Source organism: Heterocephalus glaber, unplaced genomic scaffold (assembly GCF_053883595.1).
Source record: "Heterocephalus glaber isolate CG9 unplaced genomic scaffold, H.glaber_assembly_v1.0 deba00000122, whole genome shotgun sequence".
In the NCBI taxonomy this organism is placed as follows: domain Eukaryota; kingdom Metazoa; phylum Chordata; class Mammalia; order Rodentia; family Bathyergidae; genus Heterocephalus; species Heterocephalus glaber.
In genome coordinates, this window is record NW_028258138.1 from 42,603,717 (window position 1) to 42,616,742 (window position 13,026).

Below are 13,026 nucleotides of genomic sequence, written 5' to 3' on the forward strand. Positions count from 1 at the left end.
AAGCAGGTTCTATTTAAGGGGACTGGGAGTGGCTGGCATAGGGTAGAAAATGATAAACAACAACAAATATTTTTTCTTTCCCCTCATTTTTCCCATTTCTGCTTTACAACTTCTGCCATTTCATTGTTTTCTGTCAAAGAAAGCAATTTTAGAACTAGTGGAGGTGAAGGAACGCATTAAAGATTTTTCCTTCTCCAGGATATTTCCTCCTCTCCCATGATCTTCTACCTACTTCCTTTTTGCTACTTCAAGGCTAAACCCTAGAAGTTGGGTAAGGTGGTGCACGCCTGTAAACCAAGCACTCTGACAGACAGAGGCAAGAGGATCTCAGTTCGAGCCCACCTTGGGTAACTCAGTGACTTAGCCTTGTCTCACAAAGGAAAAAAAAAGGGTTCTGGGATGTAGGCCAGTGAGAAGGCCTAGGGTTCAATCCTCAGCACTACAAAAACTGAAACTATATACATATATAGAGAGAAAACACATGTATAGTATATATACATTATATATACTATATACATATACACTATATATTTATATATACACTCTGTTATGTAATACTATTTATATGTCTTTGTAGATATATTCATATATACGTATTTTAAGTAGTTATTAGTGATGTTATGCTATGCTAACCTCAGGCATGCAGACATGTCTTAAAATAGTCCAGCAAAAAAAGCAAAATTTAGAGTCCATAAGGTAGAGAATAAGTAAAATAAAACAATCAGATTATTGAAGAGGAGGTGGGTATAGTGGGGTTTATTATATTGTTTATTCTATTTTGCTATATATATATTTATATATATATTATATTTTATATATATTATATTATATATATTATAGGTATAAATTTTATATATTTAATATTTCACAATAAAAAGCAATGTCTGTTTATATACTGTATTTCTTTCTATTATGGAAATTTATAGTATATAATTTAGAATGTACCAACATTTCTTTTTATTTCAAGAAAGTAAAATGTGTAATATAAAAATAAAATCCTTCACAATAAGAATACTCTATTTTGTGGAATAAAATATTATTATCTTGTTAATTACTTATCCTTTAAGGAAACCTAACAGAGAGAGAAACATTGTGACTCAATCCTGGAAACATTAAAAATTGATGTTTGAGTACTCCAGAAAAATTCCCTTTGAACTTATTAAAATAAGTAGAGGTAAAAAAGATTCAAAAATAGCCCCAGAGAATACAGCTTGCTACAGTTTTGGACAAATTCTCTAACTATAGACACATGGTTTTACTCATTCTCACTCATCTTTTCTAATGGTACTGAGAGCCATGGTAGAGGTACAGGGGGTATCTTGTTTATGTGCTCTTCCTCTCTTATGCTAGATTCTATAGTTGTTATAGCTGGGATCTAAAATGGCCCCCCAAAGGCTTGTGTATTCAGAGGAGACTTTTGGAAGGTGACTAGATCGTAAGGGCCCTAATCCACTGATGAGATTCATAATTTGATGGCATTTTTGGACGATGATAAAAACTGAGGAGGTGGGGTCTAGTTGGTTGAAGTAGGTCACTGCGGGTGTGCCCTGGAGTATATTTTGTATTTTAATCCCCCCACCCCCGTGCCTACAGGCGGGCCTGAGGTGAACAGCATTCCTCTGCCATGCCCTTCTGATATGATGTGATATGATGCTGCTGTTTGGCCATAGTCCTAAAATAAATGGATTAGATGGTCTTCTTTCCATAGCCTGGCAAAAAAAATAAGTGCAGAAAAATAAATAGACTTAAAGAACCTCAGTGATAACAATACAAACACATAAGATATTATACTTGTGACATCTCTTCTCCACCAATACAATACTATCAAATTCTGGCTAGGAAAAAATGTCTACAAACCATGAGTCAATATTATTTGCTGATAATGAGGTATAAGTGAATTACAGTTCAGTCAATAGCACACTGCTATTGGTAGTAGTAGCTTGCTAATAAGCCTCCTTTCTCTTAAAAGTACTTCCTCCCCAAATGAAAATAGTTACATGTGAAATGTGTTACACAAAATCATTAAATTGGACCTCAAGCTGGAAATATTCAGCCTGGAATTGTATGTATAGGTGTACGAACTTGTTAGTTTACATGAATTCTTACCGTTTCAGGATTGTTCTCAAATACCTCCCTGGCTTCTTCTTTATTACACAATTCTTCAATGCATTCTCTTTCAAGATTACCTTTTTTGGTTTCTTCAAGCAAAGAATTTGCACGACGTTTCCTAACCAGGACTTGTGAAGCACGTTGCTTTGACAAAACTGAAGGAAAAAAAATGTTTTTATGAATAATTTTTTTTACTTGTCTTCCACAATATATTAAATGATAAGAATTTAAATAATTTTTCTGCTGATGAATTACATGACATTTAAAAATGGTATAGTGGAACTAAGTTAAAAATACAGACACATAAGCATTTTGGTTAACAACACAGCAGGTTTAGTGTGCAGCTACAGCAGAATTATAATGCTCAACACAAATTGTTCAAGTTCACACCTGAGTCCAAATATACCAGTTGATATTCATTGTTTACTGTATTATGGGTACAATGGAAAAACATCATGCTAAAATGCTATGTCAAAAGTCATAGGCACACCATCTTCAAAGTGAGATTAATAAGCTTTTCTAAAGCAAGAGTAATAATAGTAATAAACTTTTGGGATCTCTGTGGAGATAGGGAATACAGTACACAGGTACAGTATTTGAGAAGTAGCTGATAGACTAAAATATTCAATTATTCATACAAACAGGAAGATAAAAATTCATGAAAAAAGATCTTATTCCAAGCATAAAATATACAAGGCAAATAAAATGGCAACTTTGCAACTTTGACTACATAAAAATTTTTTTAACAGTTGAACAATAATAAAAATAACATAGCAAATTTCAATACTAACCAAAGCCTGGAAGAAATTATTTACATCAGCTAGAATAGAAAAATTACATCCAGAACTTAAAGGAAAATTTTGGAAATAAAAAAACCCCATAAACCAACCAATACTGGAATATGTGCAATGTTGTACATAAAATCACTTAAACAACATAAACAGGTGCTGGGGATGTAGCTCAGTGGTAGAGTACTGGCCTTGTATGCCTGAGGCCCTAGGTTCAATCCCCAGCACCAACAAACAAAACAACCCTCCCCCGCCAAAAAAAGAAAAAAAGGGCAGGGATTTAGCTCAGTGGTTCAGGCACCTGCCTTCCAAGCACAAGGTCCCAAGTTCAATCCCCAGTACCAAAAAAAAAAAGAAAAGAAGATTAAAAATCAAAAATTAGAAACAAGGAGAAAATTAGAAACAATAGAAAATTATAATATTATTATTGTGTATCTTTTCTTTGGTGTGGGATAATAAAAACTTTTAAAAGCCAAGATGACACTCTTATACTGAAGATCTCCAAGATATAAGTGCAAGTTGTAGAATTCTATGTCCATAATGTAATCCTATATTGATCAGCCAGAGCTGCTTAAGAAAATAATGGATAATGTGAAAGTTTTATCTTTATAATTTTAGAATGTTGAACAGAACATAGTTTTATTTTCTGGTAACTGTTTCTTTTGGAACAGGGTCATGCTATGTAGTTCGGACTGGCCTTGAATTCAGTTGGTAGGCCAATCTTGAGCCAATACCGTCTCAGCCTAAGTTGGATTACAGGTGTGTGTCACAACACCCAGGAGAACACAGTTTTTAATGAAAAATTTAAAAGGCACAAATAAATTTTGCAAATAATTTTCATACAGGTTTTATCACAAATAGTTCTTTCCCTAAGCAGACAAGTAATAGATAAATGTATTTTCCTTTTCTATTATTGTATTACCTGTAAATAATAAACAATGTGCACTCAAAAATTTACTAAAGGAGGAAAAAGAAAAAGGAGTAGTTCGAGGTCACCATACTAATTGATTAAATAACTGAAAATTTTTCAATAGCGAAATCGGTAATGCTACTTTATTTCTCTTATTTGCCAAAAGAGAAATTTAAATGTGATGGCTAAATAAACAGTTTGGGTTGTACTTATAGCTCTGTCTCTTACCATCATTGTCATTTAAAAAAGACTAAATCAAGGCTGTGTGTGTATAAAAAACAGATGTGAACATGTTACCTGTCACGTGTATTACTGACTGATAAATGGCAATTCTGTCAACAGTAAAGGAGCCTAATATGTATAAATATCTCATATATTTGAAGTAGTTTTATACATGCTGCTTTGTAATCAATATGGAAGAAATGTGGACCTTCTGAACTTCAAAGCAAATATGTGATTTTTCCTGGAGAAACAATAACACTTTCAATGGAAAATGAAGACATTAATCCAATAATAAAATGAAAAACAAACAGGTCAAAAAAATTTAGATAAAGATAACCATTAATTCTTTGGCATTTCTCCCATTAAGATTATGAAGTTTGGTGGTTAAGATCTTGATAATATTTTAAGAATATATCCTTTTCTACTTGGGTCCCCATGACAGGACATAGGCCAAGTACAGTAACTCGATATTAGTGTCTGTGTAACAGTCAGTTGCCAACCATTCATGCAGAATCAAGGTGGTGGTTTAAAACAATGCCCACCTAAGTTTATTTTTGAAAAGGAATAAAATAACCTCCACCATTTTAAAAAAAGATGAGTCAATTCAATAATATGTAATATATTTGTACTAAATTATGAATTTAATGACAAAACTAGAACTAGATTATAAACATCCTAGTGCTCAGACCTGCAGGCTGCCCTTCACTATTTACTGCTTCTCAGAAAAGAGGAAGAAGTTTTGTTTTCTCCACTGATGAGCAGAATATTAAAAAAAAATGCTATACTTCTAATTATGTTTTATTTTACCTAGACTCACTACAATTAATAATTTGGCATGATAGTTAATAATTTTCAAACTCTATACTATTTCATTTGGCCTTCGTGTAAATAATGAAGTGGACTATAGGACAGAATTGTCATCTCATTTTCCTACTGCAAAAATTGAAGCTGAAAGAGGTCACAGAGCTAGCAAGTTGTGATAATGGAATTCATACAGATGCTCCTTGAATTTCTGTGGGATTATGCACTGATAAACCCTGAATTTGGAAGTATCATAAGCCAAAAATGCATGTAATAAGCATAACCTACCAACAATCACAGTCTGACAGCACAGTATACTACAGAACATTGACTGTTTGGTAATTGTAAGGCTGATTATTATTATTATAATAATTATTATAAATATAATTATATAATTATTATTATAATATTATTATAACTAATCTAGATATGATTAAAGTATGGAGTAAAGTATGTGCAAAAGTTATATGCAAATATTTTGTCATTAGCTGGGTGTGGTGGCACAGACCTGTAATCCCAGCACTCAGGAGGCTGAGGCCCGAGGATCACCATGAGTTTGAGGCCAGCCTGGGTTACATAGCGAGACCTAGTCTCAAAAAACAAACAAACAAAAACGATTTTGTCATTTATGTAAGGAACTTGAACATCTGTGGATTTGGGTACCTACAAGGCTTCCAGAACCAATTTCTCTACAGATACCTAGGGATGACTGAATTCTGCCACTCAAATATCCACAAGATATATGATTTAAATTTTTTAAAAAAGAAATTATATGGTTGTTAAATAAGACAGCTTCTGTACTTTATAAAATAAACCCATCAAGCAGAATGTGCTTTCAAAGTACTACTCTGCCAGAAAGATACACACAAGACATTACCAATACCAATTAAAAACTATAAGAATGAGATAAGCAAAGTGGTTAAAAATGCTTCACCAATGGGATCAAAGTCTTTTTACCCAAAAATATTTGCTGCTGGCCTACAGAAATGCATAAAGTCTTTCATTGTTTATTATAATAAAAAAACATAAGAATAAGTACATAAAATTGTTTTTCCATTATCGCCTTTTACTTCTAATTACAACTATTCTAAGTAGACCATAATTTTCTATTTTATGCATGAATAGGCTACACCTTAGGAATGATATGTTAATTTTACCAAGTTCACATAGATGAGAACAGGGGCAAGCCTGCCTCAAAAACCTATCCTGTTTCTGTATTATCACACTCTCCCTGATCATTTGTTTCACTTTTTTTGGAATAAGAAGTGTCTCATGAAAATCTATGTTTTGTTAACACCTTTCAAATCAACTATGTTGTTTGCAAAGTGTTACATTCAGATTCAAAATGGTAGGTGATAATGTTGAATTAATACTATCAAGATACAAATCTTTGAAGATAAGAAGTATAACTGAGTTGGTTTGATATTTTTTAACTTATTTCAATCATCCCTTCTTCAAAATAGTGACCACAGCAGATGGAACCAATATGTTAGTAACATAACCATTCAAATATTTAACTACAGTTAAATGGCCTACAGGCCTCTCTTGAAATTGTCTTTATTGTTTTTACATGTTTTCTTCAATCCAAGGATGAATTTTTGCTTTTTTAAAAAATATACTTTTGATTGTCATGTTTCAAGAAAAAAAGCTATAGTAGTTAGTATCATAAAAGGACAGATGAGAACAGAACACTAGTGAGATTAGCACTGCCTTATAGGCAAATTACTCATTGGTCAACTTTTGTTCCACCTTGGCCAAGGTTAAGAAAGTTTTTTTCTCTGGTCAACTTGGTACTAACTGTTCAGGGAGGGCAGGACCACAGATCTCCAAGTTGCCTAAAAGTAATAAATCACATAGGGTTGAGGAGTGGCAGACGGAGGAGGGCCCAAGATCAAAGATCCTCTGAGACTTTTTTTCTACTGGCTCCTTTGTCTTTGACAAAGATGGTTCTCCTTCCTCCAAAAGCTCATCTCTTTTTAGTTTTGCCTTCTGCCTCTTTTTTCCCCAAGCCTTTTTTATTTGGCATAGAAAGAATGAAAAATTGTCCCTAAAAGAATGTGTTTGAGATGAGAATCTTGGCTAGCATTTGGCAGTATTTTTATCTTTGTTTGTGCTTCAGGGTTGGACAGCATGAGGGAAATGGCTTTCACTGTACAAACAGAAGAGCCACATAAATTTGAGATATAATTACACCTCGTGTGTTTCAACTTTTGAAATGTCATGTTTTTCTTAAACAAATCCTATGTAAAATAAATTGCATTAGAATAAAAAATATTTAGCTAATACTGGGAAAACAAACATCAAAATTTTATTGAAAAATAATCACAAGTTAATTGTAAAATATTTCAACTTCTTGCATAAATATTTCTATCACAGAAGGTTTCTATTTGGCAAGTAGAAATCTCTCTTAAAATGAGAAGGTTGCAACAATTAAGAGAAATCCAATGATAAAATCTTAGGTAGTTATTCATCACACAACATAATTATTATCAATTTTCAAAAAAGCCTTTGTTGGCTTTCAAAATGAAATGCTGTGTATCTATGTTATGCTTCCATCTTTTTGTTTCCTTTTTTATTTTAAATGAAGGCTATTACACTTGGTTTTCTCTAAATTTCATATTTTGTTTCATATTGAGGGTTGTGCTGTTGAGCAACTGTTTCTTCTCATATTATTGTTAAAAATTAGGAAAAGGTTTAAAAAAACCTATTTTTGGGCCGGGGATTTAGCTCAGTGTTTCCACCGCCTGCCTCACAAGCACAAGGACCCGAGTTCGATCCCCAGTACCAAAAAAAAAAAAAAACCTATTCTATAACAAAAAACTATGGATAAATCCTCCAAAGGACTGAGTGATAAAGAAGCTGATGGAAAAATACTTGAAGAGGGTCAAAGAGGCTAAAATAAAGCTATGTAAAGAATTTAATCTGGGGGGGGGAGGAAAAAGAGAAAGTAGTCTGTGAATTACATGGTACATATAAAAAGGTGAGTTTTAAAATATTTAGATTAGAGGAGTGAGCATTGGCTTTTATTCAGAAGCAGAAAGGCTACAGGTGGCATTTAAAAATGTGACCACTGACCCTCCTAGTCTACTCAGTGCATAAGTAGAGAAACAATGCCTGACCCATGTAGCCACAACAGGAGTGAAATGGGCATCTCCTTACTCCAGGATTTGATTATAACTTTTGCTTGTGGTCCTCATTCTAGAAAAAAAGAAGAAAAGGAAGAACAAGAAGAAGAAGGAGGAGGAGGAAGATGAGGAGAAGGAGGAGGAGGAGGGGAGAAGGGGAGAGAAGAGGAGGACAGAGAAGAGAAGAAGGAAGAAATCATTCTGCCATTGTCTTCAAAGTCTTTGATTTAGCCATAGACAGAGAAAGCAGTACATACTAAGTATTCTCTCCAAAATGACAAATACTTCTATTCAAAAGAAAAAACCATCTTGTTACCACCTCTCAATTATATTGGTCATTTCTTTTTTCTGATTTATTTTCTCTTGGTGAGTGATAAATGAAAGTATTTCATCTGAAGGGATTCAGAGTAGAGAATTTGGCAAGTTAAGAATAAAGGTATTTTCTATAATCCTCTCTAGTCTTTTCTCGATTGCTAGGGTGCAAACTGGTTAGGCTACATGAGTCTACAACAGATCTCTTTTATACCTGAAGCAAAATTCAGCCTCTCTCTCTCTCTCTCTCTCTCTCTCTCTCTCTCTCTCTCTCTCTCTCTCATATCTATTAGGACAGCAAAATTTGATTTTAATGTCATGAACCATGAGGTTACCATAGAGGATATGCTTTGTTTTTGTTCTATTTGTCCTATTTTGTTAGGATGACATTAATATTATTAATTTACTGGCCCATATCTGTATTTATGTGTGGAAAAGCTACAAACTGTTCTAGGACATTTAAAAAGGCAACAGTGAAGAACTGGCCTCACTTTGCCATAACCCATTTCTTGCAGTCTTTTGCAGATCTCTGAAATAAGCAAGTGTGAAGTGCGCTGAGAAGCTTATAAAGGAAGTCCTAAGGGTATATTTCAGAGATATTGTATGCACTTACCATATGTAAAGACTTGGGTTCCACCACCAATGCTGGAAAAAATTTGTTTTTAAGCTACAAGTCTCACGGCTTCCCTTTTGATTCTTAAGATATTTTTCATTTTTAAAGTGCTTACATGCAAGTGAGATTATTTGGAATACTGGTATATTGGCAAGTAGGTGTTTATAATTTAATATTAGCTGCTCAGAATTCACCGTTGGACAGACAGCACTCTATATGACACAGTCAGTAAGTAAAATTGGAATAGAATAACTTAATAGGGAAGGAGAGAAAATGGTTGGGATAATTGAGGTCTACCTTCAAACAGAAATGATCATGAACACAGTGAAAAGGCTGCTTATCTCTTTCTATAATAAGCAAAATAATAAAATTATCATTTGTGTTATACTTGGTAATCCATTATGCATTGAATGTTTGTATCCCCCTCCTCCAATTTCATATGTTGTAGTCCTAACACCCATTGGTAGTATTTGGAGATGACTCTTTTAAAGGATTAAGGTTAATGGATCACAAGGTGGAGGAGGCCCTGATTCAAAAGGATTAGTGTCCTTATAAGAAGAGACATCAGGGGGTTCTGGTGAAGGCACTCTTTTCACACCCATGCACTAAGGAAAGCCACGTGAGAACACAGTGCAAAGGCAGGAAGGTCTCCAACCCAGAACGAGATCGCTCCTGAAGTTGAACTAGTGATAACTTTACCCTTGGCTTTCCAGCCTCCAGAACTGTGAGAACATACATTTCTATGGTTTAGTAAGTAGTTTGTGGTATTTTGTTATGGAAGCTGAAAAAGACTAATATAGATTTTGGTACTGAGAAGTGGGGCATTATCGTAACAAATACCTACCAATGTGGAACTGGGTCTGGGACTGGGTACTGAGTGGAGATTAGAAAAGTTTTGAGGTTCATGCTAAAAAAACCAGATTACAATGAAGAACATATCAGTGGAGATTTGTACACCAAAATTCAAAGAGTGATCAGAGAGAAAAGAAGAAATGTAAAGAGAAAGGAAGAGTATATTCTTTAGAAGACTATTCATCTACTCAGATATAAATAATCGTGAATAGTTAAGTACACTGGTGGAGATATGGACTTGAAAGCCTATTCTGGTAAAGTCTCAGACTAAAATGAAGATTAGAAACTAGAACAAAGCAAGGAAATGGCTGAATTGTGGTCTAGTGTTCTGTAGAAGGTAGAATTGTGAGTGATGAAATTGGATATTGAAAGGAGTTTTCTAAGAAAAATATGCAATATGTGGCTTGAGAAAAGTGTAAGAGTTGAATTGAAGAAAGAATCCTTAAGCAAAAAAAAAAAAAAAAGAACTAGTATTCAAAGATTTGGAATATTTTTGGCTTATCCATTTCATAAAAAATGAAGCCTGTTCTGAAGGGAAACTAAGGGTGTGGTAGAAAAGTGATTTGCTAAGTAGATTAATATGGTTGTGAACCAAAGATCCAATCAGACATTTCAGCAGAAACTAAGACTAGAGATGGGATTGTACTACCAGAAACACTGCCGGACGGGACTAAAGAAAACAGTCAAAATGGGATGGGATGATGAATGGCTTTACACATGCTTATTTTTTAAGACAAGGGAAAAAAGATCCTGACAGTAATTCAAGATCATCAGGGCTGTCATTCTCATCATAAACCCAGGAACAAAGCCACTTCCTCCTTGGTTTCTGAGGACAGCTGTGGTCTCAATGGGATGCCACTGGCCCTGGAGACAGTTGGCCAGAACCCACGTCTTGGGAAAATACTTGAACTCAGCAAGGCAGTGGGAGGAGGGCTAATACTTAATTCAGAAGGTAGAACAATCACCTGAACAGCTTTATAGGAAAGACTGTCACCCGCTGGGCCTGAAGGAAGAGCACAGAATTAAAGAAAATTATTCTCAGCCCTCAAGATCTAATGGAATTTGCTTTGCTAACTTGGGATTTGCTTGGGACCCGGAGCTCCTTTCTTCTTTTGAATTTCTGCCTTTTGGAATTGGGAATGTCTGTTCTATGCTTGTTCCACCAATATACTTCAGAAGCACAAAATTTCTCTGCTGTTATAGGTTCCCAATCAATGAGGAATTTTGCCTCAGGAGTGACACTCATATTTGAATTAGATGATATGTTGGACTTTAAGCTTTGTAGATAATGATGGACTGAGTCAAGACTTTTGAGGCTGTTTAGGATGGAATGATGTATTTTGCTTGCAAGAACATTAATTTAGGTGGCCAAGGAGCAGAATGTTATAATCTAAATGTTTGTGTCACTCAGAAATCCATACAATGGACCCCTGATCCCTACTGTGGCTGCATCTGGAAACAAGTCCTTTAAGGAAGTAATTAGATTAAATGTGGTCACATGGGCGGGCACTTGATCTCACAGGATTAGTATCCTTCTTGGAGATACAGAGTTCTCAGCATTCTTACATGTTGTCTCTCCTTGCGTAGACACCAGCGAAAAGCTATGTGAATACACAGTGAGAAGGCACCTGTCTTCAGTCAAGGAAATGAATCCACATCAGAATCAAAATTGGTTAGAATCCTGATCTTGAACTTTCTAGTCTCCAGAAAAATGAGAAAATAATATTCTATGATTTAAGCCACATATGCAGTGGCATTTTGTTATAGCAGTATGAACATATTAATACACAAGGCAAAGAAGTTAGCAGCTACATCTAGCTGTGCTTTAAAGACATAGAAAGCAATGTTTACAGTTTAAGATGGTAGAAAGTTTTTGCATGTTATTCCTCTGAGTCTGTATGACAATGATAGCAAAATAATTTTTTTTTTCTAAAAGGAATACCTTACAACAGTTGGGAGCACAGAAAAGGTCATTGTTGGTTAAATGATTTCAATGATTTCTTCAAGCTGAAAAGCAATGTAAACTGTTTTGTTAATAAACAAAAAAGAGGTATACCTGAGCCAATATGGACAGAGTTACCACAGAAGTCAGAATCTTCCTAGGTAATAAAAACCTCAAAAAGACTCTAATGCAACATTAGTAGGAGAGTGAGAGAAATGCAAATAGAAGCAGAAGGATTGATTTGAAATTCCATCAATGACAGAGTAGCATTGGTTTCCCCATTCCAGTGTACATGAAACACTATAATCAGTCAGTCCAATGAACATTAATTATATAAACGAAACAATAAATGTGTGGGGCACTACCTGCTAACTTTCTCTTTAGATGAAAGATAAGCAAGAAACTTCAGCACTATACACAACCACAGAGAAATCCATATGTTCCACTTTAAACCAAATCAGTATTGCTACTTAAGTATGAAGAAACAACCAACAATCATCAGAAATATAGAAAAATTAATTTCCAGTAACACGAAAAAGGTTGACTAAATTGACTTGAGAAAAGAAGATAACTTCAGAGAAGAGAACTTATAGAAACAAACAAAAACTAATGAATGACCTCATAATGACATAAAAAGATAATGGATTCATGAATGAAGAGAACAAAAGTAAAACCAAAAAAAAAACTCAGTAAGTTTACAATATGATTCTCAAATAGAAGTGTTAAAAGAAAAATTGAAGAAATCTCCTGACACCTATATCAGAATTTCAAGGAGATAAAAAACATGAAAGTAAAAATCATAAAGGTTCTATCTCAGAGGAGTTCTAGAAACACTGAACAAAGGATATGGAGGAAAAATTATCATATAAATAACAGCAGAACATTTTCCAGAACTACAAAAAATACTACCTTTCATATAAAGAGGCTTATTAAATGCAAAAGCAAATAACAAAAAGAAAGCAAATTAAACATAATATGATAAAAATTTAAAATACCTTGCACAAGAGAAGCCCCAGAATCAATTGATATTAAAAACACAAATCAAAGCCAGGTCCAATAATGCACACATTGTAATCCTAGCTACCTGCAAGCTGATAGAGATAAATTGTGAGTTCAGTGATAGCCTAGTGAATGAAGCAAGACCCATTCCCCCCCCAAAAAAAGAGAATCAGATTAATCATATATTTCCTCTAAGAATTACAAATCAGGTAGTTACCTTCTCTCCTCTCATTTACAGAAGAAGGCATATTGTTAGCTTTTAAATTAAAACCTAAAAACTACTCCTAAAGACAAGCATGATACTGTAGTAAATAGTTGGTAAAGCAACTGAAAAGAATTATTTTGAAAGAGTA

General features: G+C 34.2%; 1 protein-coding gene and 1 non-coding gene across 2 annotated transcripts in view; one reads left to right on the plus strand and one right to left on the minus strand.

The window, feature by feature from the left end:
• Positions 1-13,026, minus strand: part of Pros1 (protein S) — a 74,016-nt gene that overhangs the window by 49,284 nt on the left and 11,706 nt on the right. The window contains exon 2 of the mRNA XM_087214073.1: positions 2,107-2,264. Coding sequence (XP_087070199.1) covers positions 2,107-2,264 — 158 coding nt within the window. The remainder of the gene's footprint in view (positions 1-2,106; positions 2,265-13,026) is intronic.
• On the plus strand, positions 3,056-3,130 carry Trnat-ugu (transfer RNA threonine (anticodon UGU)). Its single transcript has one exon. It is a non-coding gene; the product is annotated as a tRNA-Thr (tRNA).